General features: G+C 42.0%; 1 protein-coding gene across 1 annotated transcript in view; it reads right to left on the bottom strand.

Annotated features, from left to right (window-relative positions):
• The window catches only part of FUBP3 (far upstream element binding protein 3), a gene marked incomplete at its 5' end in the record, with an annotated part of 63,639 nt that extends 38,898 nt beyond the window's left edge, over positions 1 to 24,741 (bottom strand). Inside the window, 5 exon segments of the mRNA XM_077478141.1 lie at positions 10,662 to 10,800; positions 12,470 to 12,570; positions 13,881 to 13,983; positions 18,639 to 18,743; positions 24,643 to 24,741. Of these exon segments, the coding sequence (XP_077334267.1) occupies positions 10,662 to 10,800; positions 12,470 to 12,570; positions 13,881 to 13,983; positions 18,639 to 18,743; positions 24,643 to 24,741 (547 nt within the window).
• Positions 24,742 to 25,109: the final 368 nt, after the last annotated feature.

Raw genomic sequence — 25,109 nt, forward strand, 5'->3', positions numbered from 1 at the left:
AGCAGAAAGGTTGGAGGAAGCGTTATGCCTGGTTCACATCTATGCTTTTTTTTGGTGCTTTTAGCAGAAACGCTCTACATTTAATTTAACGTGTTTTCCTTTGGGAGATGTTTACATCCGATTTTTTTTCAGTCGCTGCATTTTTTGGAAAGGGTCAGGTACTTTAAAAAAAAAAAAAAAAAAAAAAAAAATGCAAAACTGAGTTTACTTTTTTGGTTCCATAGACTCCAGTTGCGTATCCAGAATATGGCAGATATGGCAAGTACCATGGGCCCAATCTGAAGGGGGGGGGGGGGGGGGGGCGCTCCTGAGTGGCTGGGCAGCAAGGCACTTAACAGGGCATACTTGCCAACAGTAACGATTTTGCTGGTTCATTCCCAGACTATTGCAGTTCCCGGTAGTTTCCTGAAAAAAGTTTTTGTCCCAGGCAGGGACAGACTGGGCTGAGGTGTTTAAACCAACCCCCACCCCCTCAAAAAAAAAAAAAAAAAGACGAACCGCTCGGCTCGCCGTCACCACCCACAGTATGCTGGGAGGGATGTAACAGCCAGCTACTAGCTAAGGAGATAGCCGGGGCTGCAGTGTGCCCTAGCCAATCAGTGTCCCTCCTCCCTCACAGCTGTCAGCTGACTGCTGCCACATGACAGGAGATGGCCGCCTGCTGCATATGGCGTTTGTTCCCTCAGCCCTGAGGTGTCCATCACTCAGAATCCGCTCTCTGGGAGCTTTAGCACTGTGCCCAATAGGAGGGGAGATGCCGTGGCCTGGGCTGCACTGGAGGACACCATCAAGCAGAACGGGTGAGAGATAAAGGCTGACCAGAGGAGGGAGGGAGAGATTATAGAGAAGGTGATGACAGGAATGGAGCTTTGCTAGATAAGGTGATGGCAGGAGTAGGTGGGAGCTCATTACAGAGCCATTACCAGGAGGAGCTCCCATTGTTTATGCGACACCTAATGAGGATGGAGGATCGCTCATAGCTAAGGTGATATCAGGAGATGGATCTCTCTTACAAGTAATGCCAGCTACAGACATATAAGCAGCGGCACCTTGCGGTACCGGTGTTTTGCCACGTTTTAGTTTAGAAGCGTTTTTAAAAAGGTGCCCTATTTTTTTTACATTACAAAACTTAAAAATGATAGCAAATGATGAAAAACTAAAAAAAATTTTTTTAAAAACTTGCAATGCTTCATAGATCATTTATATATCCCTAATGAGCCCATGATCCAATCCAATACACCACTAGCATTGCTATTAGCCAAAGTAGAATTGGAATTTAACCTATATGTTGTTAGATTTGAACCAGATGACCCCACCATTGAGCTTGACCCCCAACTTGATCAAACAGTTACATGAAATTTAATATCTGGCTTTAATTTCCTCACTTATGCTCATTATGGGATCCATAGTAAAAAGCACTGAAAATTGAGGTAGATACAAGTACACTGCTGCTACTCACACTTGTATCACAGAATGGCCAAAATACTTAAATACTGTTTTTGTGCTTTGGGAGGGTCTTACTATTTTATCTTACATAAACTTTCCTAGACAAGAAACGAGTCTAAACGCAGCATGCAATTGCGACTAAACAGCGTTTTTAAACACCAGGTTCAATAGGTCAAAAAATTTAATAATAGTTTAGAAGAGGTTGCCTCAGCATCCCATGTACATTAGGCCTTCGTAAGACAAACTGCAGTCTGATCTCTTCTATCATGTCTGCGGTGTCTGACTATCTCCTGCACACTAACCATCTCCTATATTATCTGGGATAAACATATTGCTATCGTGGTGTAGGATCTGGGCCTGCTGTCCTTCCATCCATCTTTCTTTACCTCTTTCATATCAGACTACCCACACCTCTTTTAGGTTAACTGAACAATGTGGGTTTCAAATGCAGAAAAGCATGTAGTGCCTTTTTGCCACGATTTTAATAGTTATACAAAAATGTTTTGCCTTTCATTTCGATTTTAAACTGAATGCGTTTTACAGGGCGATTGCTTACAGTTTAAGTATCACAATTTCAACAAGAATAAGGGGGCCCTCACCCAATAAGTTTTTCTTGTAAATATAGAAAATATACACTGAACAAATGTAAACCAGCAGAGAAAAACTTTAAAGCGCAAGTCTACACCCCGTTTCCACATGTGACTTGATCTTTTTTGTATACTTTCCCTTTTTTTCCCCCCACCCAGACATCTACTGGTTGATCACGTAATTTGCATGGTCTCCTTTGTACAGTGGTGGGGAGCTCTCAATGACATTCCCTACATCATTGTACTGCAAGACTCTGGGATGACAACTCCAAGGGATGTATCCACGAGGTCCTGTATTCACAGGAAGTGCTGGATCACAAAATGGGAGAGTCTTTAGGGAAGAATGCCAGAGAGGAGGTGAATATTGCCAAAAAATAAATAAATAAGAAAATGCATAAACTATAAAATGCTGGGCTTAAAAAAAAAATTCAAAAAAGTTGACCCCAAAATAGTTATCTTTAAAGACATAGCGATTGATTTACTAAAACTAGAGTGCAAAATGTGGTGCAACTCTGCATGCCAGCCAATCCGCTTCTAACTTCAGTTTGTTCAATTAAAGGGGTTGTAAACCCTCATGGTTTTTCACCTTAAAGTGGAAGTAAACCCTTCTATCGTTTTCCGTCAAGGAAGCTGCCATCTTGGCCTCTAATGATTCTTCAACTGCCATAATACTGCACATGTGATCAGTTATGAAACCAGCCATTGGATGGTTTGAAAATTTGGTTGAGAGCACAACCAATGTGAAAGCTAGCATTTCTGGCATGCCGGGAATGTAAGTGTTTTTTTGAAACTGGGTTTACTACCGCTTTAATGCAGTCTATTCATTAAGGTGAAAAAAACTTCTGTAGTGCTGCAGCACCCCCAAGCCCCCTCATATTTACCCGAGCCCCATAATTACCTCGCAGGGCGCGAATGAGATGTGTGGTGTCCTGGATAGAAAGCAGCGCAGCCATTGACTCCTGCTGCTGTCAAATACGGGGGGGGGGGGGGGGGGGGGGGCTTGGCAGAGTCTGGCATTCTGTGTTTATGTAATCCTGGACTCGGGAGCGTGCCCGCAAGGGTATCCCAGATGAGAGTGCTTCTCCTAGCTGGTTTCCTGATGGGGACAGGAACCACTAGCGCCGATGTGGGACCCCAAAAGAGGAGTATCAAAACTGCACAATGGAGGCAAGTATGACTTTTTTTTTTAAATAGAGAGTTTAGAAACCCTTTAAGCTTTGACAAAAAACCTGGAAGCGGATTAGTTTCCATGAAGAGCTGCACCAGATTTTGCACTCTCCAGTTTTAGTAAATCAACCCCATAAGGTCATTTATTTCCAACCTATAGCAATTCTTAAAGAAGCAAGGGACATCTTTAACAATAGAAAAGACTCAAAGGAAAAGCAAGCTTGTTATTTTTCCATGCACCTGGCTTATTAGGGTATATATGATGCTAAGATGATTCTGGTCTTAGCCCTGGCACATTCATTAGAAAACAAATTCACTTATTTTTGGACACACCGGGTAAACAAGTTGCAAAAAACCAAACACTGGCACTAAAATTTGGCAGAAGCCCAATTTTTTCTCGGTCACATCATTGGATTATTTATCCACATAACCAACTTCTGTTTTTCACGCCACGTTTAATATGGGCTATTGCACCAATCTCCTGGTATTCAGTGGTGTTGTCCCAATTTGTCCCTGCAGTCTGAGAGCCTTTGAATGGAGCCCCCCTCCTCCCTGGCTGCTCCTATTTACAGGAACAGTAAGGAGAGGAGGTGAGAGGGGCCCCCCAGCTGGGTGGCAAATTGTAAAGCAATTAATCAAGGCAGTTAAAAGGCAGAGTGGACAGGCTGAGGCTGTGAGCCCCTGCCTGTCACTGACACACACTGTTTATCATGGAAATGTGACTGGGCTAGGGGAGGGGGGTGAAGGTTCTCTCAAATGCTGGCCGAGTATCTTTACAGAGAGTACTTCCTCTGGGCATGTCCTGCCAGCTTGGAATAAGTCCGTAGCTAGAAGTTACTCTTTTCTTAATCTAGTGTCTCCCAAACAAGGACATCAGCACAGTCATTACAGCCAACCTGATATACAGTATGAAAAATATTGCAATGCAATTAAAGGGAACGTATAGTATTACCAGTGAATGCATTGACAATTTAATTCCCGGAGTACTAGTAGTTTTTTCATTCAATTAAAAAAAAAATCTCAAGAGGAGCTGCTGTATGAACTATCCAATGTTAGTACAGCAATATCCTCTGCTGTTCCTGTTGTGCTCTGACAGGGGGGTGGCACCCATGCCAGAACAATCCGGTCAGCGGTCACAACCATAAGCTGAAAGTGCGTATTGGAAGCCGATTGGCAGACCATTGTCGGTCACGGCCCTTCGACAGAAGCCAGCTGACGGACCGGCTTCTGACAGACCAACTGCTGTACACACGGGCTGAATGTTGGACAGTTTATTGAACCACCCGGCTGCTGTGTACTAGGCTTCAGAGGAAATGGCACGCAAGTTGTGCTGTTGGCTAAAAATGAGTGACAGGAATCTGGAGCAGCAGTTTAACATCAAATTTTGTGTGCAAACTGACAAAAATCCAAGTGAAACATTAGATGTCACAAAGAATAGGCTTATGTTGAACATTTCATGAAGAAATCAAGTGCCTTTGAAGGTCACTCAATGGTTGGTTTAAAAGAAAGTCAGGAAGATGTCCACGATGATGAAAGTAGTGGGCAGTCCAAGCCTAATCTATCCAGCTCTGTAAAGAGATCGATATACTTGCCTGTTCTGCAGGGGCTTTGGTCCGGTCCAACAGCTTCAGTGTGTGGGAGTGTGCAGGAGAGGCAGCAGACAACGGATGTCCCATATAAACTCTATGGGTGACGTCACTTCCCAGCCGTTGTCAGCCATCTCCACAACCGCTGCTGGAGTCTGGACAGGCTTCAGAAAACGCAAGTATAGCGATTTTCTATAACAGAGGTTCATCTACTTTTACCCTCATTTAATACAATATATTGACAAGCAAGCATGTAAAAGAGTAAATTACATTAAACGCTCTTTAACCACTAGGGATCCGTGCTGTAGTCGTCATTCGGACCTGCTTTGCCGGGACTAAGTCTATTGACGTCGTCCCGTGCACGAATGGCCTGCGTGCCCCCGGAGGGGCGCGTGCGGCCCCCTCTTTGATCAGCGAGTCTATGAGACTCGCCTGATCACGGATCGAAGCAAGGGGTCGATCCCGAACCCTTACCACGTGATCAGCTGTCAGCCAATGACAGCTGATCACGTAATCACAACAGAGCCGGTAACCAGCTATTTTCCTCCTCGCGCTGTCAGCAAAAAAAATAAAAAAGCCAATCACCGGCGGCCGTGAGAGGGACTTCAGTCCCGATCACGGCCAAGTCATCAGTGCCCACCTGCCCCCTGCCAGTGCAACACACATATACACACACACACACATATATACACACACACACATACACCACACACACATAGTAAATGTGCCACCCATCAGTGCCCAAAATGCCACCCATCAGTGCCCATAATCTGCCTCAACAGTGCTGCACCTCATATGCCACATATCCGTGCCCATCAGTGTCACCCATCAGTGCCCAGCAGTCCCATCTATCAGTGGTACCCATCCGTGCCATCTTATCTGTGCCCATCTTTGCCCACCAGTGCAGCCTCATCAGCACATTTCAATGAAGGAGAAAAATGACCTGTTTGCAAAATTTTATAACAAACTATGAAACATGATTTTTTATTTTGCATTTTTGTTTAGCAAAAAATAAAATAACTCCCAGCTGTAATTAAATCCCACCAAAAGAAAGCTCTATTTGTGGGAAAAAAATTATAAAAATTTCATTTGGGTATGGTGTTATATGGCCGCGCAATTGTCAAAGTGCATCAGCGCTGAAAGCTAAAAATTGGTCTGGGCAGGAGGGGGGTTTAAGTGGCCAGTAAGCAAGTGGTTAATGTGAACCTGTACTTTGCCCATGCTAGCTCCCACAGCTGCTTATACTTAGCCTTTCTTCACTCATACACAAGTTCCTTTTCTCAGGAAAGTCCTAAGAAAGCATCACGTGATTACAGGGGGGCGCTTCTCTTCACTCCCAGCAGCCACTGTATAGGCAGCTTTGGGAACCAACAATGAGGTGACCCTTTTCATGCATGGTCAAAGCACAGGTTTGCTTTAAACAAAAAGCCAAACAAGATGTCAGCGATGGCCTCCATTCCAGGGAAGATGTATTGAAGATTTTACATATGAAGAACAGCCAGTGCTGTAGCCTTACCACCAACATATTAACAGTGCACTAAAAAGGGAACAAGAGCAGCAACCCAGCAGAGACTAGTGTGTTACAGCAGGTACAAAGGGCAGGCTGGGTAAACAAATTGTTCTAAATATACTTAAGTGCCCGAGCTGCTAATCGTTCTGTGATTATAATCTAATTACACAGCCATGCTTCACCAAGCAGAGGCTGCAAGTGAGATTTATGGATGCTGGAAAGTAACAAAGCCCTGATGTTGTACATTAAAGATTAGCAGATTGCCAAAAGAAACCAAATATTCAGAATGGGCAGGATGGGACAGTAACAGAGACAGAACAGAAAAAGCAATGCCAACACAGTAAACCATCAGCAAAAGTCCAGACATGCAAAAAAAAAAAAAAAAAAAAAAAACACCCAATAAAAAAAACAAGAAATAATGGCGATAGGGCCACTTGTTTGGAAACCTGTAATTTACTGAGACATTAGGCCATGCACCCCACCTCAATCAATGAGCATGTGTACCTCTGACTGTTCCTGGGAGTAAGAAAGAACCAGATTCAAGTGTGTAGCTTCAATACCTAGTCACCAACCTAGAGTAAACATGCAGTATAGGAGTTTTGACTTTTCAGATCCCCCATGGCTGTGTGCTTGTTTCTGGTCAATTACCGTATATACTCGAGTATAGGCCGACCCGAATATAAGCCGAGGCCCCCAATTTACCCCCAAAAAAACTGGCAAACTTATTGACTCGTGTATAAGCCGAGGGTAAGACATGCCTGTCCATCCCTGTGTGTGTGTCCGTCCATCCCTGTGTGTCCGTCCATCCCTGTGTGTCCGTCCATCCCTGTGTGTCCGTCCATCCCTGTGTGTGTGTGTCTCCATCCATCCATCCATCCCTGTGTGTGTGTGTGTATCTGTGTGTGTGTGTGTGTGTGTGTGTGTGTGTGTGTGTGTGTGTGTGTGTCCAGCCTACCTGTGTCCTGAGCCTTTGTCCCGAGCCTCCGTCCCGTGCCGAGCCTCCTTGCCTCCGTGCCTCGCCGCCGTGCCTCGCCGCCGTGCCTCGCCGCCGTGCCTTGCCTCCGGTCCCGTCCCGTCCCGTCCCGTGCCGTGCCGTCCTGTGCCTTGCCTCCGTCCCGTGCCCTCTTCGTTCGTCGGCGGCCATTGTAAAATTCAAAAGCTGCGCCGCCGCCTTCGCCTGTGATAGGCGGAACACTGAATTTCCCAGCAGCCTGTGTTCCGCCTATCACAGACGTCGTATCATCCTCGTCCGTAGTACGAGGATGATACGAAGTCCGTGATAGGCGGAACACAGGCTGCTGGGAAATTCAGTGTTCCGCCTATCACAGGCGAAGGGGGAGCCGGAGGCGCGGCTTTTGAATCAGAATGGCCGCTGTCTGTCTGCTCGACACGCTGATCGAGCGGGCAGACAGCGATGACTCGAGTATAAGCCGAGGGGGGCACTTTCAGCCTCAAAAAAGAGGCTGAAAATCTCGGCTTATACTCGAGTATATACGGTACTCAGTTTTTAGTAAAGCCAGAATGAGGACGACAACCCCAGAGATTGCAACTTAAAAAAATTAATAAATAAATAAAAAATCTGTGGAAGCACCCAGACTTCTTTCAGCAAAGGCTCTCTTTGCAAATTTGAACATGACAAAGACAACAAAGCCTGTTACAAGCCAGACACATACACCCTGCAAACATTACAGCAAACCGATTAGGAAAAGCAGAGATACATAATTATAGATTGAAAGTAGAGTTTCCTTTAACCTATTTCTGAATACAATTTCTAGATTAAAGCACAACTTCAATATTCTGGACAACCTAAAAAAATGAAGCCTAGAAAATGCCTTGATGTCTACGTCAACATTTTCAGGCACTGTTCTACATGCGGGAGGATCTTCAGTCTGCATTAATCTAGAAGTGTGCACCTGTGTTTGGAGACCAGCTCTATCACCAAGTCACTAGTCTCATACTAAGGATTAGGCACCAATCAGCATAATGTCCCAAGTGATGTCATCACCACGACAGCCAATCATGGTGAACACAAGGTTTTTCACACCCTTAGAAACAAATCTACAGACTTCAGCTGTTGCTCAGGAAAGGGCAGAGTGGCATTCTATTTTTTTTTTTCCAATCTTATACGTTCCAATATCCTTTAAATGTATTAATATTTCTTTGCATTGTGCATTACTCTGACCTGATGCATGTCTCCCCTTAGTCTGTTTGTGGGGATTTGTTGCTTATTGTTTTTACCTGTACCTACTGTGCATTTTTATATTCTATGCATTTTCTGAATAAAAAAAATATTAAACTATAAACATGACAACCACTTTAAGAGGATGCCATTTACGGCACTTTGTTGACAAGTTTAAAATCAGTTTTTTGCTAGGAAATCACTTCTAAACCCCAATTACACATTTTTAGCAGAGACCATAAGGAATAAAACGGCGATCATTGGCAATTATTTTTATGTCTCACAGTATTTGTACAGCGGTTTTGCAAAGGCTTCTGGGGAAAAAAAAAATACACTTTAATGGATGGATATATATATATATATATATATATATATATATATATATATATATATATATATATATATGGATATAGATATATAACTAACACACACACACACCAATGGCAGCAAAGATACTTTAGAATATCCATAGGCGGCGCCTTAAACACCTTTACAGGTTTGCCCGTTTAGTTTTTCCTTATTTTACCATTTCATTTTTTAACTGTCCCTTTATTTATTTTTTAATCACTTCTATTTTTATTAAAAGGAAAGCAAACATCCCTTGTAACAGTAATAAGGATGTCAGGGCCTCTTTATTGATGTTGCTTCGGTGCTCCAAGGCCATCGAGGCAAAGAGGATCTACTCTTTGATGGCCCGCGTGACCAGCCAGCGGCAGCCTAGAATAATTTCTCGGGTGAATTGGCGGAAATGGTAAGCCTGAGAAACACCATTGAGCGTCGGGTGCAGGGGTCCCATTCCGCTGCTTCTGAAAGCGGTCCAGTGGCTCAATAGCCACTCGGAATGCTTTCATGAGAAAGCCAGCTGCTGGCTGTATAAAATGGTTCCAGGGTTATGGACGATGTCTTAAGCCATAATCCCGGAAAACCACTTCAAAGTCACAATGTACCTGTTGATCAGGTCAGAAATGAAGAGTTGCCGTCTATCCACTTTGTGTTATCTAAAGGGCAGATAAACACCAGGAAATGTGCACCTATGGCAAAGACGCACTGCATTTTTTTTTATTCCCGACATACACGTTAACCACTTGCCGACCAGCCGCCACAGTTTTACTGCGGCAAAATGGCACAGATGGGCAAACAACGTTATGCGCGCGCTCCCTGCTCACCCATGGAGCCGATATGAGTGGCCGGCGGTCACAATAACCACCGGGCTCCCGCGATCGCTCATGGCACAAAGAGAAGCGGGGTGTGCACAGTTTCCAGTTCTCGGAATATGAGCAGCGCTCTCTTTCTTCCCCTACACAGTCCACACACTAGGGAACACAATTAACCCCTTGATCGCCCCCTGGGGTTAAGTTCCCTGCCAGTGAAATTTTTACAGTAATCAGTGCATTTTTATAGCACTGATCGCAAAAAAAAAAAAAGTCCCAAAAATGTGTCAAAATTGCCCGACGTGTGCCATCATTTTGCAGTCCTGCAGATCGTTGCCATTGCTAAAAATTTTATATATATATATATATATATATATATATATATATATATATATATATATATATATATATATACACATACATACATACACACACACACACACACACACACACACACACACACACACACACACACACACACACACACACACACACACACACACACACACATATATATATATATATATATATATATATATATATATATATATATATATATATATACACACACATACACACACACACACACACACACAATTTTATATTTTTTAACCAAAAATATTTTGAATACATAAAGGCCTAAACTGAGGGGAAAAAAAAAAAAAAAAAGTTATGCATTTTTGGGGGATATTTATTATAGCAAAAAAAAGAAAAAAAATGCAGAGGTGATCAAATACCACCAAAAGAAAGCTCTGTGGGGGGAAAAGAAAGACACCAAATTGTTTGGTTGCAATGTCGCACGACCGCGCAATTGTCAGTTAAAGCAACGCAGTGCTGAATCGCAAAAAGTGCTCTGGTCAGTTAGGAGGTAAAATCTACCGGGGCTGAAGCGTTTTAAAGTGTGTACTGCATCTATGGATCAAATGATTTAGATCTGCAGCTCCTTGCTGGGAATACATCAACCTTGTTCAGACTTAAAGTGGAACAGCTTCCTGATAGCGTGATTTTAGTGTGGAGGTTTCTGGTAAGGCCTACCTTTACCGATGACAAGTCCACATTTGTCTGCAGGCACAGTGTAGGTGATCTCTTGCATTCCTCCTGACGTACCAATATTCCACTCACGACTGCGCCCCCGACCCCTAGCGATTGCCAGGCCGCCAAAACCATCCCTTTCCTGCAGGAGACAGTACAGAAATTTAGACTGCAGAACAAATAACCAATAAAGTTTTTTTCTAACACATGTTAAAAGCAAATATAAATAAGCTTTCCAATGTTTAAAAACAAACGCATTAAAAATAAGCTTGGTTTAAACCTTAGCAATATATCTTAATATTTTCAAATGATTTCTATGAATAATATGTGCGGCCATATTTGCTCAATATACGTATTGTGCTTTCCTAGTTATTTACCGCTTCTGCTTGCAATGCATTTCTAAGCTGGCCAACATGATGAAAACAGAGCACTTCCTGTGCAGCATTATTTAAAGGGGAGAGTAACTGCACAGTTACCAAACAACCCCCTAGTGGCTAATCTCCACTTTACTAATCAAAAAATTATGAACGTGTAATTAAAGGCATTTTGTTCAGTTTGGAAAGAGTAAGATGTTATAAAAGTTTTTTTTTTCTTTTTTGCCATCTGTGTCCCATGGGGAGATCTCTTTACTTCCTGTCCCATGGCCAAACAAAGGGTGAAGTTATCCCTCCAAAGTGAGGGAAAATCTTGGGGTGTCAAAAGAAATGGTATCCCCATTGGAAGATTTCCCCTCTAGCACTGGTCCAGTGTTAATCCAAAAATTGGAATTTTCTTTTACTGTCAAGGATATGCTAAATAGGGGAACACCTCACTTAAAAAAAAAAAAAAAAAAAAAAAAGCAATATGCTCTCTAGTGTTAATGCCACAGGTTCACTTTATAGGGCTAGCACACATGCTGTAGCTTGTTGGGGAAGTCCCAAGTTCATGGGTGGAAGGAAAGAAAATTATTAAATTCCCCCAACACAATCAATGTTGATGAACGAAGCACTCCTGCAGCACTATTGTGTTCTGCTGGCAGGGAGCCTTCCCTGCTGGCAGAACACAATGATCACTGCTATGGGCTACAGCTGCCAGCAGCACGCAAAAAAATATGACAGGCTGGATTGAATCTCAGCTGGACCCTGCAGAACCGGCCAAGATTCGATTCATCTATGGCTGGCTTAAGTATTCTCAGAAAAAGTAAAGTGCGCCTCACAGAAACCGTGAAAAACAAAACCTGACATCATACGCTGGATGATGGTCTGCCTGAGTTAACTAGAGTGAGAAGCAAAGAATGCAAGGACAGCCAAAGCGCCTGAAGTTCCAAGATGTTGACTGAGACAAAACTCCTCCAACTACCATGTCCACTGCCCTGACCAGGTGCCCAGGACTCTTTCCCAGGCTGACATGTGCCATGAGGATCCTCAGCTCCAGAGGCAGTTTCCTGTGCCATCAAAGCCAGGGACAACAGTCCTTTTAGCTAGTCTTAATCAGCATCGTTGACACTAACAAATTAATTGAGGCATGCCGGAGGTAGGTTGAGTTGACCCAGGCTGGCATTTAAGTTTGGCAGTGTCCAATCCAGTAGTATAACCCAGAGTGAAAAAGACTATCTGTTTCACTTAAGGGGGGGGGGGTGTTTCTTCTAAGTGCTAGGGGCAGCATTCTTGCAACCATTTTCTACTTTCACATGAAAACAAATATATACAAAAAAATTAAACTATTCACATGTGTAGGTTTTTCTGATGTTGTCTTTTGCACAAAGGAGGAGTGTGTGGATCAGGTGCAGGTATAAAATGTCAGTACAAGTCCACAGAGTTTTAGTCTCTCACCTGTGCAGTCACAATGAGCTCATTGATGATATGCGCAGCGTGCTGACACCGGTCAGGGAGGCCCATTACTTGCGCCACTCTTTCAGGGCTGATTCCATCATCTGCAGGAGGCAAACACAAGCAAAGCAAACCGTTTAGCCCCATGTGCTGTAAACCCAGCTGTTATGTAGTGCCGCTTCGTATATAAAAACAGGCCAGCACATGCCACATCAACTAAAGCATAACAGCAGCGACTCTGCTTGAAAGCTGTGGATTATACAAAATGACAGGCTTCTAGAAAAATATATCTATGGGCAAAAAAAAAAAAAAAAAACACAGCACCCAGTGGCAAACTGTAATGAGATGTAGCAGTTAGTTAAAACAAACCCAGACAACACAACTGGGATGGTTAAAGTGGAACTGTAGCAAGACAGACACATAAAAAGTATAAATGTGGATGGTTTTGTTTGATGGAAAAATCTATTTTTTGCCACAAAATCCATGGCTGGCCCACCCACTCCAACAACTCCCTTTTCATCTTTTAATGTGAAAAGCAGCCTTAATGGGAAGAAAATAAAAATAAATAAAAGGATAGCTAATGCTGACAGGAACATGCATAAAAGATATAAATAAAAAATAAAAAAAGGGAACAAGTGATTTCTGTTTTCCAAGATTGCTTTCACACTGAAAGCACTGCCGGTTAGCGATTTAGCGCTGTTTAACTGACGCTTTTGTGCTGCTGTTTGGATGCTTTTAGCCCCAAAAAACTGGGTTAAAATAAAAAAAAAATATCTAGTTTTGCAGCACTTTCAAATCGCATTTGAGGCATTTTAAAAGTGCTGCCATTCATTCCAATGGGCAGAGCGTTTTGGGAGTGCTAAATACAGCGCTCCCAACTCGCCTCAAAGATGCTGCTTGCAGGATTTATCAGAACGTCCCGCAAGCCCACCGCCCCAGTGTGAAAAGTCACACTGGATTGAATGGGAGGTTTTCAGGCGCTTAGAGACTATTTTCAGCAAAAAACGTCTGAAAACTGCCGCAGTGTGAAAGGGGTCCAAAAGTACACCTGGGCAACCAAGTCATGAGAAAAAAAAAAAAAAAAACACACAGCAGTCTAGATGAAAATAGTATTTGATCATGAGATATGGGCGGCTAATTTATTTATTTTTTTAAAAGAAAGGAAAGTCCTAAATAGAATTGTTATTTAAAAAAGTCGGCCCCCACCCCCAGATATTTCAGGCGTGTGACAAGTTTACGTTAATCTTAATTCTAAAGCACTGCATATTGCACTGTGGTGGACTGTATTTTGGTGTTAGACTGAACAAATGCAGCAATATTCAAAACAATGAAGACACGCAACTCCCTCTGACCTCTGTTCAGTTCCACACAGAGCCATGTACCACATACAAGTATTAGATAATACTGCACAAACCTGGTTTAAACTGAATTCTTACGCCGGCATCATTCTGAATTTTTTTGATCATTTCCCCATTTCTTCCTATTACGATTCCCACAGCAAACCTAGGTACAGACACCTGGACATTGTAAAAAAAAAAAAAAAAAAAAAAAAAAAAAGTGAGAAATCAGCAACCGGTCGTCAGCAGTACAATTTCAAGATTTTTGTCAAATAGCAAATATAATGCCTTACCGCCACAATTTTATATTGGACATAAACCCCTACTGGAGGACAGTTTGCTAAAGCAATGCGTATCCTAAACAAATCACGTTTCTTTTCCCGCAAAATATTCTTCAATTTTTTTTTTTTAATCTCTCTGTATCACAGTTCTGCTGAGCTCCTCCTTCAGTTAGTTTCTGTGTACATGGACGTTTTCCAGCAGTAGCTGCACATCATTGCTCTGGACTGGTTTCCTGATCTAAATGGTGCATCAGGCCTGTGCATTGGTACGGCCAATTGAAGTCTCCACCAGGGGCACATGAAAGGGTGACAACAGGAGCACAACAATGGAATATAGCCTTTCAAAAAGCTAATATTTCTGTTTAGGGCCATAGGTTTGATTTTATATTGCATTTTTATTTTAACAAATGCTGCAAATTAAAAAAAAAAAAAATAAAAAAAAAAAAAAAAAAAAAACACTGAGAATTCATCTTGAAATTGCATAAAGCTGTTTAAACATGCAATACATGCTGCATCAACATACTGTGCATGCACTCTGAACGTCCGCCTGTGTCGTTTTAGAGCCCTGTGCCAGGACCGACCGCTCCCGCGCACATGTGCGGGAGTGATGTCACCGCAGCACCAGCCAGTCACAGAGCCGGAGTCCACGAACCGGAAGGAAGACCGGGTGAAGACAGACACAGCCTCCATTGAGGACATGGAATAATTCGTTTTGAGGCAAGTTGCATACTAGCACATTGTGCCTTTGACTTGCAGGTAAGAAAAAATAAATAAAAATCTTCCACTGTCACACTACACTGGCGAAGATTTGTGAGAGGTCTATTAGATTGTTTTCTCAAGATCAGGAATGCCCACAGAGGAATTTAAATTAGCCTGGGCCCTACAGAACCAACCGAATTTTGATTCAAAGCCCAGTTTTAATGAACTTCAAGAAAAGGATTTTATGGCAAGTCAAAATTCCTGTTTTCTTAATTGTTCATTTGGGGACAGAGGGTCAGAAGGAAGTCTGAGATAATTTGATGTCCTAAAGTAGTAAAACTGGAGTGTAAAAACACCAAAGCAAAGGGCTAAGAAGCCCTGAAAGTCGTCCTGAAAAGAACCATGTAAAACTGGGGCTGCATGCAGCTCAAAGAGCTGTTTAACCACGCTGCCCACCATATAGCAGAATGACTGTGGCAAAGTGGTTGTAATATCCTGACAGGAAGTCATATGATGTGCCCACGACAACACAGGCGGCAACATCAGGAGGTGGTGTGTCAGCTTGACACACCGCAACTTCACAGCTGTTCATCACGTGAACCAGGAAGTGCCGGTAAATGGCTTTCCTCAGTTCATGCTGACAGGGAGAGCCTGTTCTGATAATCAGCACATTGATTATCAGCACAGCCCCCATCAAAAGGTGACCATCAGCTGCCAATCAGTGCCCAACACCTGTCAACTTTTTTGTTTATAATGCAAAAATTCAAAACTGCAGAGGTGCTAAAGCATCATCAAAAGAAAGCGCTATTTGTGGAAAGAAACAATAAAAATGTATTTCAGGTACAAGTGTTGCATGACCGCACAATCGTCATTCAAAGAGTGACAGTGCTGAAAGCTAAAAATTGTCCTGACAGGAAGGAGGGAAAGTGCCTGGTATGGAAGTGGTTAAAAAGGACCTTATGTGAACAGATCAGGTGGCAGCCTTATGACTTTGGGAAACAGACGCTGGGTGACGAAAAGCCCAAGAACCACATACTGATAGAGTGGCATGTACCTTGACAGAAAAAGGTGGACTGTTTTGTCCCAAGCCTATTGGAATGATGAGCTGCCAAAAATAAGTGGAATGAGATGCAGGCTGCCTAATACCGAGATCCTCAGGTACAGCAAAGACTCCATCAGCCTGGAAGATAACATGGCCACGAAAAACGGAAAAAGTTCCTACTACATCCAAATTATGGAGGGAGTAGGACAGATAAATGGAAGCACAATGCAATGGCCTGGTAAAGTGAATAGAAGACACCGCCTTGAAGGGAAGAGAGACTAAGGGTTTAACACATTCTCCATCAGTCACGGGAGTAGAATTGTGGGTGTGGCTGAACTAAGGTAACAATGGGAGGGACTTTGACAACACGCCGACCGACTCCTGTAGATATACGTCGGTAAAATGGCATGGCGGGGCAAAGTAACGCACCTGTACGTTAGTTTGAATTTCCCGATGTGCACGTGCGCCTGCCGCGAGCTCCGTGGCGATGTCCGCGGGGATACCTGTGATCGTGTCACGGAGCTGAAGAACGGGGAGTTGCAGATATAAACACACCATCTGCCCGTTCTGCCTAATGACAGGACAACGATCGTCCGACCTTGTCATCGGGAGCAGCGATCAGTGTCGTGTCACTGCTAGCCCATCCCCCAGGACACACTTAACCCCTCCCTACCCCTAGTGGTTAGCCCCTTCACTGCAGGTGACATTTTTACAGTAATCGATGCAATTTTATAGCATTGATCGATGTGTATTAATGCCCATGGTCCCAAAAATGTTTAAAAATTGTCGGATGTGTCCACCATAATTTCGCAGTCACAATAAAAAAAAAAAAAAATAAAAAAAAAAATAAAACGATGATCTCTGCCATTACTATTAAAAAATATAATAAAAATGCTATAAATCTATCCCCTAGTTTGTAGATGCTATAACTTTTGCGCAAACCAAAAGTTTGTGATTTTTTTTACCAAAAATATGTAGAAGGATACATATTGGCCTAAACTGAGAATTTTTAATTTTTTTTTGGGGGGGGGGGGGGGTATTATAGCAAAAAAGTAAAAAAATAATAAAAAAAAATTTTTTTTGTTTTTTTCAAACTTGTAGTTCTTTTGTCTATAGCACAAAAAATAGAAAGTGCGGAGGTGATCAAATACCACCAAAAGAAAGCTCTATTTGTGGGGAAAAAAAATTTGTTTGGGTACAACATCCCACGACCCCGCAATTGTCAAAGCGATGCAGTGCCGAATCGCAAAAAGTGCTCTGGTCAGGAAGGGGGTAGAACCTTCCGGGGCTGAAGTGGTTAAATAAAACCCATGCCTACCTTGCCCGGGCCAAAGGTAACAGAGTGCAGGATTCATGAGTAAGAAACGCAGAGTACAGAAGTGCAGCTAGGGTAGTTTTGGACACCACAGGTTACATACAAAACTCATATAGTGCATTAATATATACTGTTTTATAAGCCTTTCCTACTGCACAGAAAAATTCAGTTAAAAAAAATGGTGATATAGGCTGGATACCTGAGAACACAGATGTACAGGCTAATACCTCAACACTGTCAGTCCTGCAGGTTCCTGCTGTATGACAAAAGGGGACAGACTAGAGAGCCAGGATCAGCTATGGAAACCAGACTAGTGAAACATGAGGCAGAACATTGTGCATGCCCCAAGGTTTGGCTAATGGATATGACAGCAACGGCAGTTGCAGGGCAAGGTCTGCCGGGAAGACTAAAGTAGTAAAACTGGAGAGTACACACCAAAGCAAAGCACTAAGAAACCATGAAAAACTGGGGCTATGTGGGAGCAAGGCTGTTACTCATCAGTTCTTCTTTACTATATTGAGGGTTGTGCCTCAAGAGTCATCTTGACTGGACACACTTCTAGGAAAAGCAGCTACAGTACTAAACAGTCTCCATTTAAAGACAATTTGTCTATTGACTGATGGATGTCTAACACTTTGAGATTGCTTTGTATCCCTTTCCAGCCTTACGCTGATCAAATTCTCGAACGTATGTCTTCAGAGAGCTCTTTTTTGTGAGGCGTGGTGCACATCAGCTGATGAATCTTATAAAACTGCAATCTTAAAATCTTTTAGTGTCTTATCAAAGTAGCTCTAGACCACATTTCCAAGCTTATTTCATTACTTTGACTCTAGATAAGTGGTCCATGGGTTTGCTTCATTTTAACTCCAGCACTTTGAAGGTTTAATGATTATAACACATTTTATGTCAAATTACTACAGAAATCCAGTTAATTCCAAGGAATTCACATACATTTTATTTTGCCACTATATGCATCATCTCACATCCATTTAATATATACTAATATGTCCTTACTAATGTCTCTTTTCAACATCTCCTTTAGTTTCAAGTGGCAACACAAACTTCACATGCTCACAAAAATGTCTCCATTCCTCTCTGGTAACTTCTTCACATACCAGGACTTGTCTTGTGCTGTTGCTTCTCTCTGTACCTCCCATTCCACATGTTGTCAGGAAATCACTAACCTCCAAACCAACAGACATCTTACAATTACTACTCCTACAGCACAAGTACTACTATCAAACTCCCCAATATCTATATTGCTACATACCGACTGCAAGCTAGATTGGTAGGATTTTTATCGTATTTAACATTGTCCAAAAAGTCATAGTAAATGGAATCCATAAGCCCAAAACTTTTATTTCAGTGTTTGGTAGATGATGGAAGTTATATGAATAAGTTATGTAGTCACATTAAACACACCGAGTTAAGTCCAATATCAGAATTTGCAAAGTGAAAAGAAAGGGGTAAATGGTAGCATAATTGCACTTCTACTTACCTCTACGCTGCCGCCTCCCATCCTGCTGCTGAAGTCATTGCGTAAACCTCTGAAATCAGCCTGGTCCTTTTCTCTGATAATCTCTAGTACCAACTCTCTTGCTTGCTACAAAAAATAAAGTCAGTAACTTACATTTAAAAATTAAAGGAGGTTCACTAGGGAGCTATTAATTTTATGTACACAAAGCCATGAAAGGTAAAGAGTCAGTGACTCTAAACCTTATATTTTGGTGTTTGGTAGAAGATGGAGGGCTAAGTCAACTGATGGTTTTCTTCATCTCTCGGGATGCCATTGGCGAGATCTCTGCGCTGAGTTTTTCCATCTTTGTACACCCACTATGGCCATTAGGGCATTTATTTGCCATCAGTTTGAGGCCCTTCTGGGATCATTCAAAAATCATAAACAAGAGTAGCTGATCTCCTGAGCAGTTTGGACAAAGCCCATCGGCACATGTCCTTATTTAGGCTCTTTCACACTATTATGGTAGTGCGCCAGGAATGTTTGCAATTTAATAACATTTATTTTGAATGGCACCCCAACACACAAGCACGAGCTGTAATGCACTGCATTCTAGTATGAATGTGTCCTTATGGGTTTCCCACTCTCCCCTTTGGGTCTTATTTAGATTATAATAAAAGCAAAAAACAAAAATAGGTGAAACACACAGATGAGTGGGAATGCTCAAAGGTTCCAGAGAAACAAAAACCGTAATTAAGAGCAGCGAGATCTCACTATTTAAGCACCTAAAGACAAAATAATAATCAGGGGCTGACTTAGCTAGGCTCCACCTATAACCAAAAAACGTCACTTTTGGATGGCCTTATTTAAACAGTCCATTATAAGAGAACATGGCCTTAAAAAAAAAAAAAAAAAAAACAACAAACACCACAAGCAAAAAAGCTGATGATTTAAAGCAGCGGGATAGAGAAGGCCTATATGTGCAGGGCTATTTATGAAATGATTATGTATATGGACCATCTATGAAACATTACCTTTATGTTACATGCAAAAAACATGCACTGCTGCATTACTTCATACTTCAAACACATGAAACATTCATAGTTATAGTCAAGTTGAAAAAAGGCACTAGTCCATCTAGTGCAGGGGTCTCAAACTGGCAGCCCTCCGGCTGTTGCCAAACTACAAGTCCCAATCATTCCTGTACGAGTCATGCTAGTAACTATCGGCCTTTCAATGCCTCATGGGACTTGTAGTTTCGCAACAGCTGGAGGGCTGCCAGTTTGAGATGCCTGATCTAGTGCAATAAATTAGAAAATCTCCATATACACTATCCTATACCCACAGTTGATCCAGAGGAAAAAAAATAAAATTAAACAAAGCATGATCCAATTCACTCCAGTGGGGGGAAAAAAATCCTTGCTGATCCCCTAGGAGAAAAAATTGGATATTTCCTGGATCATCTACCCCCGGTTTTTTGACCTCTAAAAATTTGTATCCAATTACCCTGTTTCCCCGAAAATAAGACCTAGCGTGATTGTCGGTGATGGCTGCAATATAAGCCCTACCCCCCAAATAAGCCCTGCCCCGTTTCCCTGAAAATAAGACCTTTAACTAGGGCTTGTTTGGGGGGGTAGGGCTTATATTGCAGCCATCACGGACAATCACACTAGGTCTTATTTTCAGGGAAAAGGGTATGTGCATTTAGGAACACATCCAGCCCTTTAACACAATCTCCTGAGCTGGCCAGAACTAGTTTTTGGAGGAAGTCTTCTACATTATCACAGCTCTTACTGGGAAGCACCTTTTCCATATGCGAAGCTTAAATCTTTTCCTCCAGACATAAAGAGTGCCCCCTTGTCCTTTGTAATGATCTGAAAATGAATAACTCTACACCAAGCTTACACATGGACCATTTATGTATTTGAGCATGGCGATCATATCCTCCTTAATCTCGATTTCTTCATTAAAAAAAATTCAGTTCCTCTAATCTTTACTCATAGCTGAGCGCCTCCATGCCTCTTATCAGTTTGGTTGCCCTTTCTCCAAGACTCAAGACTTGAGGACCCATGGATGTAAGCCAGGTGCATTCACCTTGTGTCTAAAAGTTTCTGGGCCATGTGAATTTTGAGGCATTGTGGATTATTTGGGACTATATCAATACTAGACCCAATAAGGACATGAGCCTCCCTATATTCCTTTGTATACACAGAACTGAATAGGGTATTTAATACATTTGCCTTCTCTTTGTCCTCAGTCACCAAATCAAAATCAAAATGATCTAGTATAGAACCTACAGGTGCATCTCAAAAAATGAGAAAATCATCAAAAATTTAATTTCAGTAAGTCAGTTCTAAAAGTGAAAAACGAATTATATAGATTACACACATTCAAAGCATTTTTTTTTTTTTTAATTTTGATGATTATGGCTTACAGGTATGGAAAACCCAGAATTCAGTATCTCCAAAAATTTGTGAAAAAAATAAATTCAATATCGTAGACTCATGGTGTCACACTCTAATCAGCCAATTAACTCCAAGCATATTAATGGAAAGTTGAGTGGAAGGGGAAAAAAAAAAAAAAAAAAGTGTGGTAGAAAAATGTTCACAAATATAGATAACCGCAGCCTTGAGAGGCTTGTGAATCAAAGGCCATTCAAGCAACCAGGAGAGATTCACAAGGTGTGGACTAATGCTTCAAGAGCCACCACACATATCCAGGATATGTAGCAATTCCTTGTGTCAAGCCAATCCTGAACCAGAGACGAGCGTCGGAAGCATCTTGCCTGGGCTGAGAAAAAGGACTGGACTAATGCTCAGTGATCCCAAGTCCTCTTTTTGGATGAAAGTAAATTTAATTTGGAAATCAAGGCACCAGAGTCTGGAAAGGCACAGAATCCAAGCTGCATGCGGTCCAGTGTGAAGTTTGCAGTGAGTGATGATTTGGGGAGCCATGTCATCTACTGGGGTTGGTCCACTGTGTTTTATCAAGTCCAAAGTCAGCGCAGCCCAGCTTTATGGAGATGTCAATTTATTTTTCCAGCAGGACTTGGCACCTGCCAAAAGTATCGATACGTGGTTTAATGATAACGGTATCACTGTGCTTGCTTAGCCAGCAAACTCACCTGACCTAAAGCCCATAGAGAATCTGTGGAGTATTGTCAAGAGGAAGATGAGAAACACCATACCCAACAATGCAGATGAGCTAAAGGACACTATCCAAGAAACCTGGGCTTCCATAAGACCTCAGCAGTGCCACAGGCTGATCACATCCATGCCACGCCGTATTGCTGCGGTAATTCAAGCAAAAGGAGCCCCAAGTATTGATTGCGTACTATATTGTACACGGACCTAATTTTCAGGAAGACAATTTCTGCATTCAAAATTTTTTGTCTTATGCAATCACAATTTCTCAGATACTGAATTTTGGGTTTTCACCAGCTGTAAGCCATAATCATCAAAATTAAAAAGAAAAAAAAAATGCATGAAATAGAACAATGTGTGTAATGAATCTATACAATATACGAGTTTCACTTTCTGAATTGAATTACTGAAATAAATTAACTTTGATGTTTTTCTAATTTTTTGAGATGCACCTGTACATGCTCAAACCGGACCTTTTTGTCAACAAATTGGAAGAATGCATTGGGGTCTGTCCTATTCTCTTTTGCAACCTGTCAATCATTTTCAGTTTTTGTAGCCTTAATTATCTTTTTACATATTCTGTTAGTCTTTGTAACTTAAAAATGGTTATAGTTTTCCTAAGGCCCTGGCATACACTCAATATCAAGAAAGGTCTTTGGAACAGGCTTCCTTTCCTTCATTATTAGCCCTGCCTTGGTGGTCATCTATGCTGTAGGCATGCATCAGCATTCATGCAGGCTAAGGCATGTGTCCTTAGACAGAGCATGTGCATACCATTTTACTTAAATCAGAACTTCACCCCAAAACTAGACTTCTGTGAGTTCGTATCACTGTGACACTGTTGGAGAATTTCACTTCCTGTCACTGTGAAAGCTGGATAAAAAAAAACTGAGTTAAGCGCTTGTTACTGGGGGAGGGGGGGGGTTTCCCATTACTTCCTGTCCCAGCAAGACAATGGAGACAGGTGATGGAAAGAAAAGAAATCCTTTCCTACTTTCCTAAACATGGGCTTAAAAAAAAAAAAAAAAAAAAAAAAAAAACTTATCCTGCTAGCATTAGTAGATGGATAGTAAGGTATATATTTACTTGTTTTAAACTTTTTAAAATGACATTTCTCCAATTACTGCCTGGTTTCTGGCCTAGACAAATGAGGTCATAGATCCTTCAGGAGCTGAGGAGAGGAGGGGCTCTCAGCTAAGCACACCCTCCTGCCTGCATGCTTGAAGCAGATAGATTCCAGGAAGTAAATGCTATATGAACCATCTGCCCTTACTCAAGATGGACAGAAGCAGAAATGATCAGGGGGCTCGGGCAGCCTCCAGGCTCACCTGTCCCACATCTATCCATTCTATGCATGTGCTTCCACTGTGGAGACACTTATACATTTGTAGTGTTAGGACTGCAAGCAACACAGGGTGCCGTGACGAGGCCTTGCAGCTTTCACATGCGTTTGCAAATGTGTGCCAACTAAACCCCTGCTTTTAACAGACTGTTAGACAGGTTCATTTAGTTGGTTGGTCAGCAGACTGGTTGGCGAGTTGAGCTATGGAATTTTTTTTGTCTTATGGAAATGCTCAGGGGTGTTTTTCAAAGTGATTTCCCAGGCAAATAAAACACACAAACGTGGATGGGTGGGGAAGTTAGTTTTAAATAGTAATACTATTGGTGCTCAGATGCAGTGTAGTTCAGCTTAAAAAAAAAAAAAAAAAAAAAAAAAAGAAAAAAATAACCTTTTAGCTGGAATTGAGCTTTAAGTTCACAATCATTGTAAGAAAAATCAGCTTTCTGCTCATAAAACAGCAAGTACTATACTACAGGGTTACTGCAGTGTAGACTACAGTGTTACTGTATTGCAAGGATCTCCAAACTACAGCCCTCCAACTATTCCAGAACTATACGCCCCATGAGGCCTTATTTTATTAGGGGGATGCAATCAGGCTGGCTTAAAAGCATGTTACTACTATATCAGGCTACCACGTTTGCAGAAGCACAATTGAGATCCAGAATTCTGCTCTCACAAAAAATAAAATAAAAATAAAAAGTCAATAGTTTTGTTTTTTTTAAATCTGAGCATACCTTTAGCATCACCCCACCTGCCAGGTTTGCTCTTGTCTGTAAAGTAAATCTAATGTCTACTCCTTATGTAAAAGCAGGCAGCCCCTCCCCCCCCCCCATTCTACTACCTCTGTTCTGCTGTATCGGGGGTCACAACATTATGATAAAGTTGTACACAGCATCTGCTGCTCTGACTCAGGCCACAACATTCATCAGCCACACTGCTCTGGCCCACTTTCTGGCTTGCTCTAATGCTTTGTACAGTGCTGCAACCCTCCCACTATGGGAATCCTCAGAGAAGTAGCAGTGCTCAGATCTTAGATGCAAGTAGCATCTAAAAGGAAAACTGTTCTTGTTGCACACAAAAGGAAGATTTGTCCTTTTCCTTCTCCCATACTGCAGTGGAAAACTACAAGTGAGAATATACAACAGCAACACTTGCAGTGCTGCTTTTAGACACTGAGCGAGTGACCACATAATATTGGGTTTAGGAAGGAACAAATATCAATTTATTCCTGTCAGCCCCAGAGCAGCATCAGACAGGAATAGGTAGGGACAGCACTAGAGACCAATCAGTTCCCTTAAAATCCCACTACAGTTTTAGAGAAAAAAACAGCTTTCCCCTTGCCTTTAAGCCAAATCTAGAGAGTTGCCCTTTAATGGTATTGGAAAAAGTGACATCAATGACTTGGCTATGCTGTTTGGCAAGGCTGCCTGGATCAGGAGACTGGCTGAACAGAATTTTTATTTATTTTATAGGCAAGACCACACATATATATATATAAAGTCTAAGAGTTCAGCTTTCAGTAATCAAAACTCTATTGGTCAGGCTCACAAAGCTCACACACCTGCACTTTGAAAGGGTCTCCTGTGATCCGAAGGGGTTTGTCTGCACCTGTTGGTAATGGGCCGTCTTGGATCATGATCATTTTAACACCAGTCCTCTCCTGCAACATGAGAGCAAGTGTCATGAAATGAGATGTTTAAGAAGTGACAGACAGACAGCCATCAGACAGACAAATGTCACCTAAGTAATGGTGTTAGCTACAGAGTTACCATACAGCTTACTCAAATAACCCCTCAAAAGTTCCTTGAAAGCAACCACTTAATAATGAACCCAATCTCCAACGACACAAAGATATGTTAACAGTACATATAGAAACTAAAAAAGCTGAAGCACTTTCCCTTCCTGATCTGCTTCAGGCGGTCTTCAAAATGTTTAAAACAATCAAAAGCCAACACATTTGACCATGCGATCTCTGCTCAACTGGATGATCAGCCAAGTTTGATCTCTAACCCTTCCCTTCACCGGAGA

Source organism: Lithobates pipiens, unplaced genomic scaffold, assembly GCF_037356315.1.
Source record: "Lithobates pipiens isolate NorthernLeopardFrog02 unplaced genomic scaffold, aLitPip1_a1.2 Scaffold_1, whole genome shotgun sequence".
In the NCBI taxonomy this organism is placed as follows: Eukaryota; Metazoa; Chordata; class Amphibia; order Anura; family Ranidae; genus Lithobates; species Lithobates pipiens.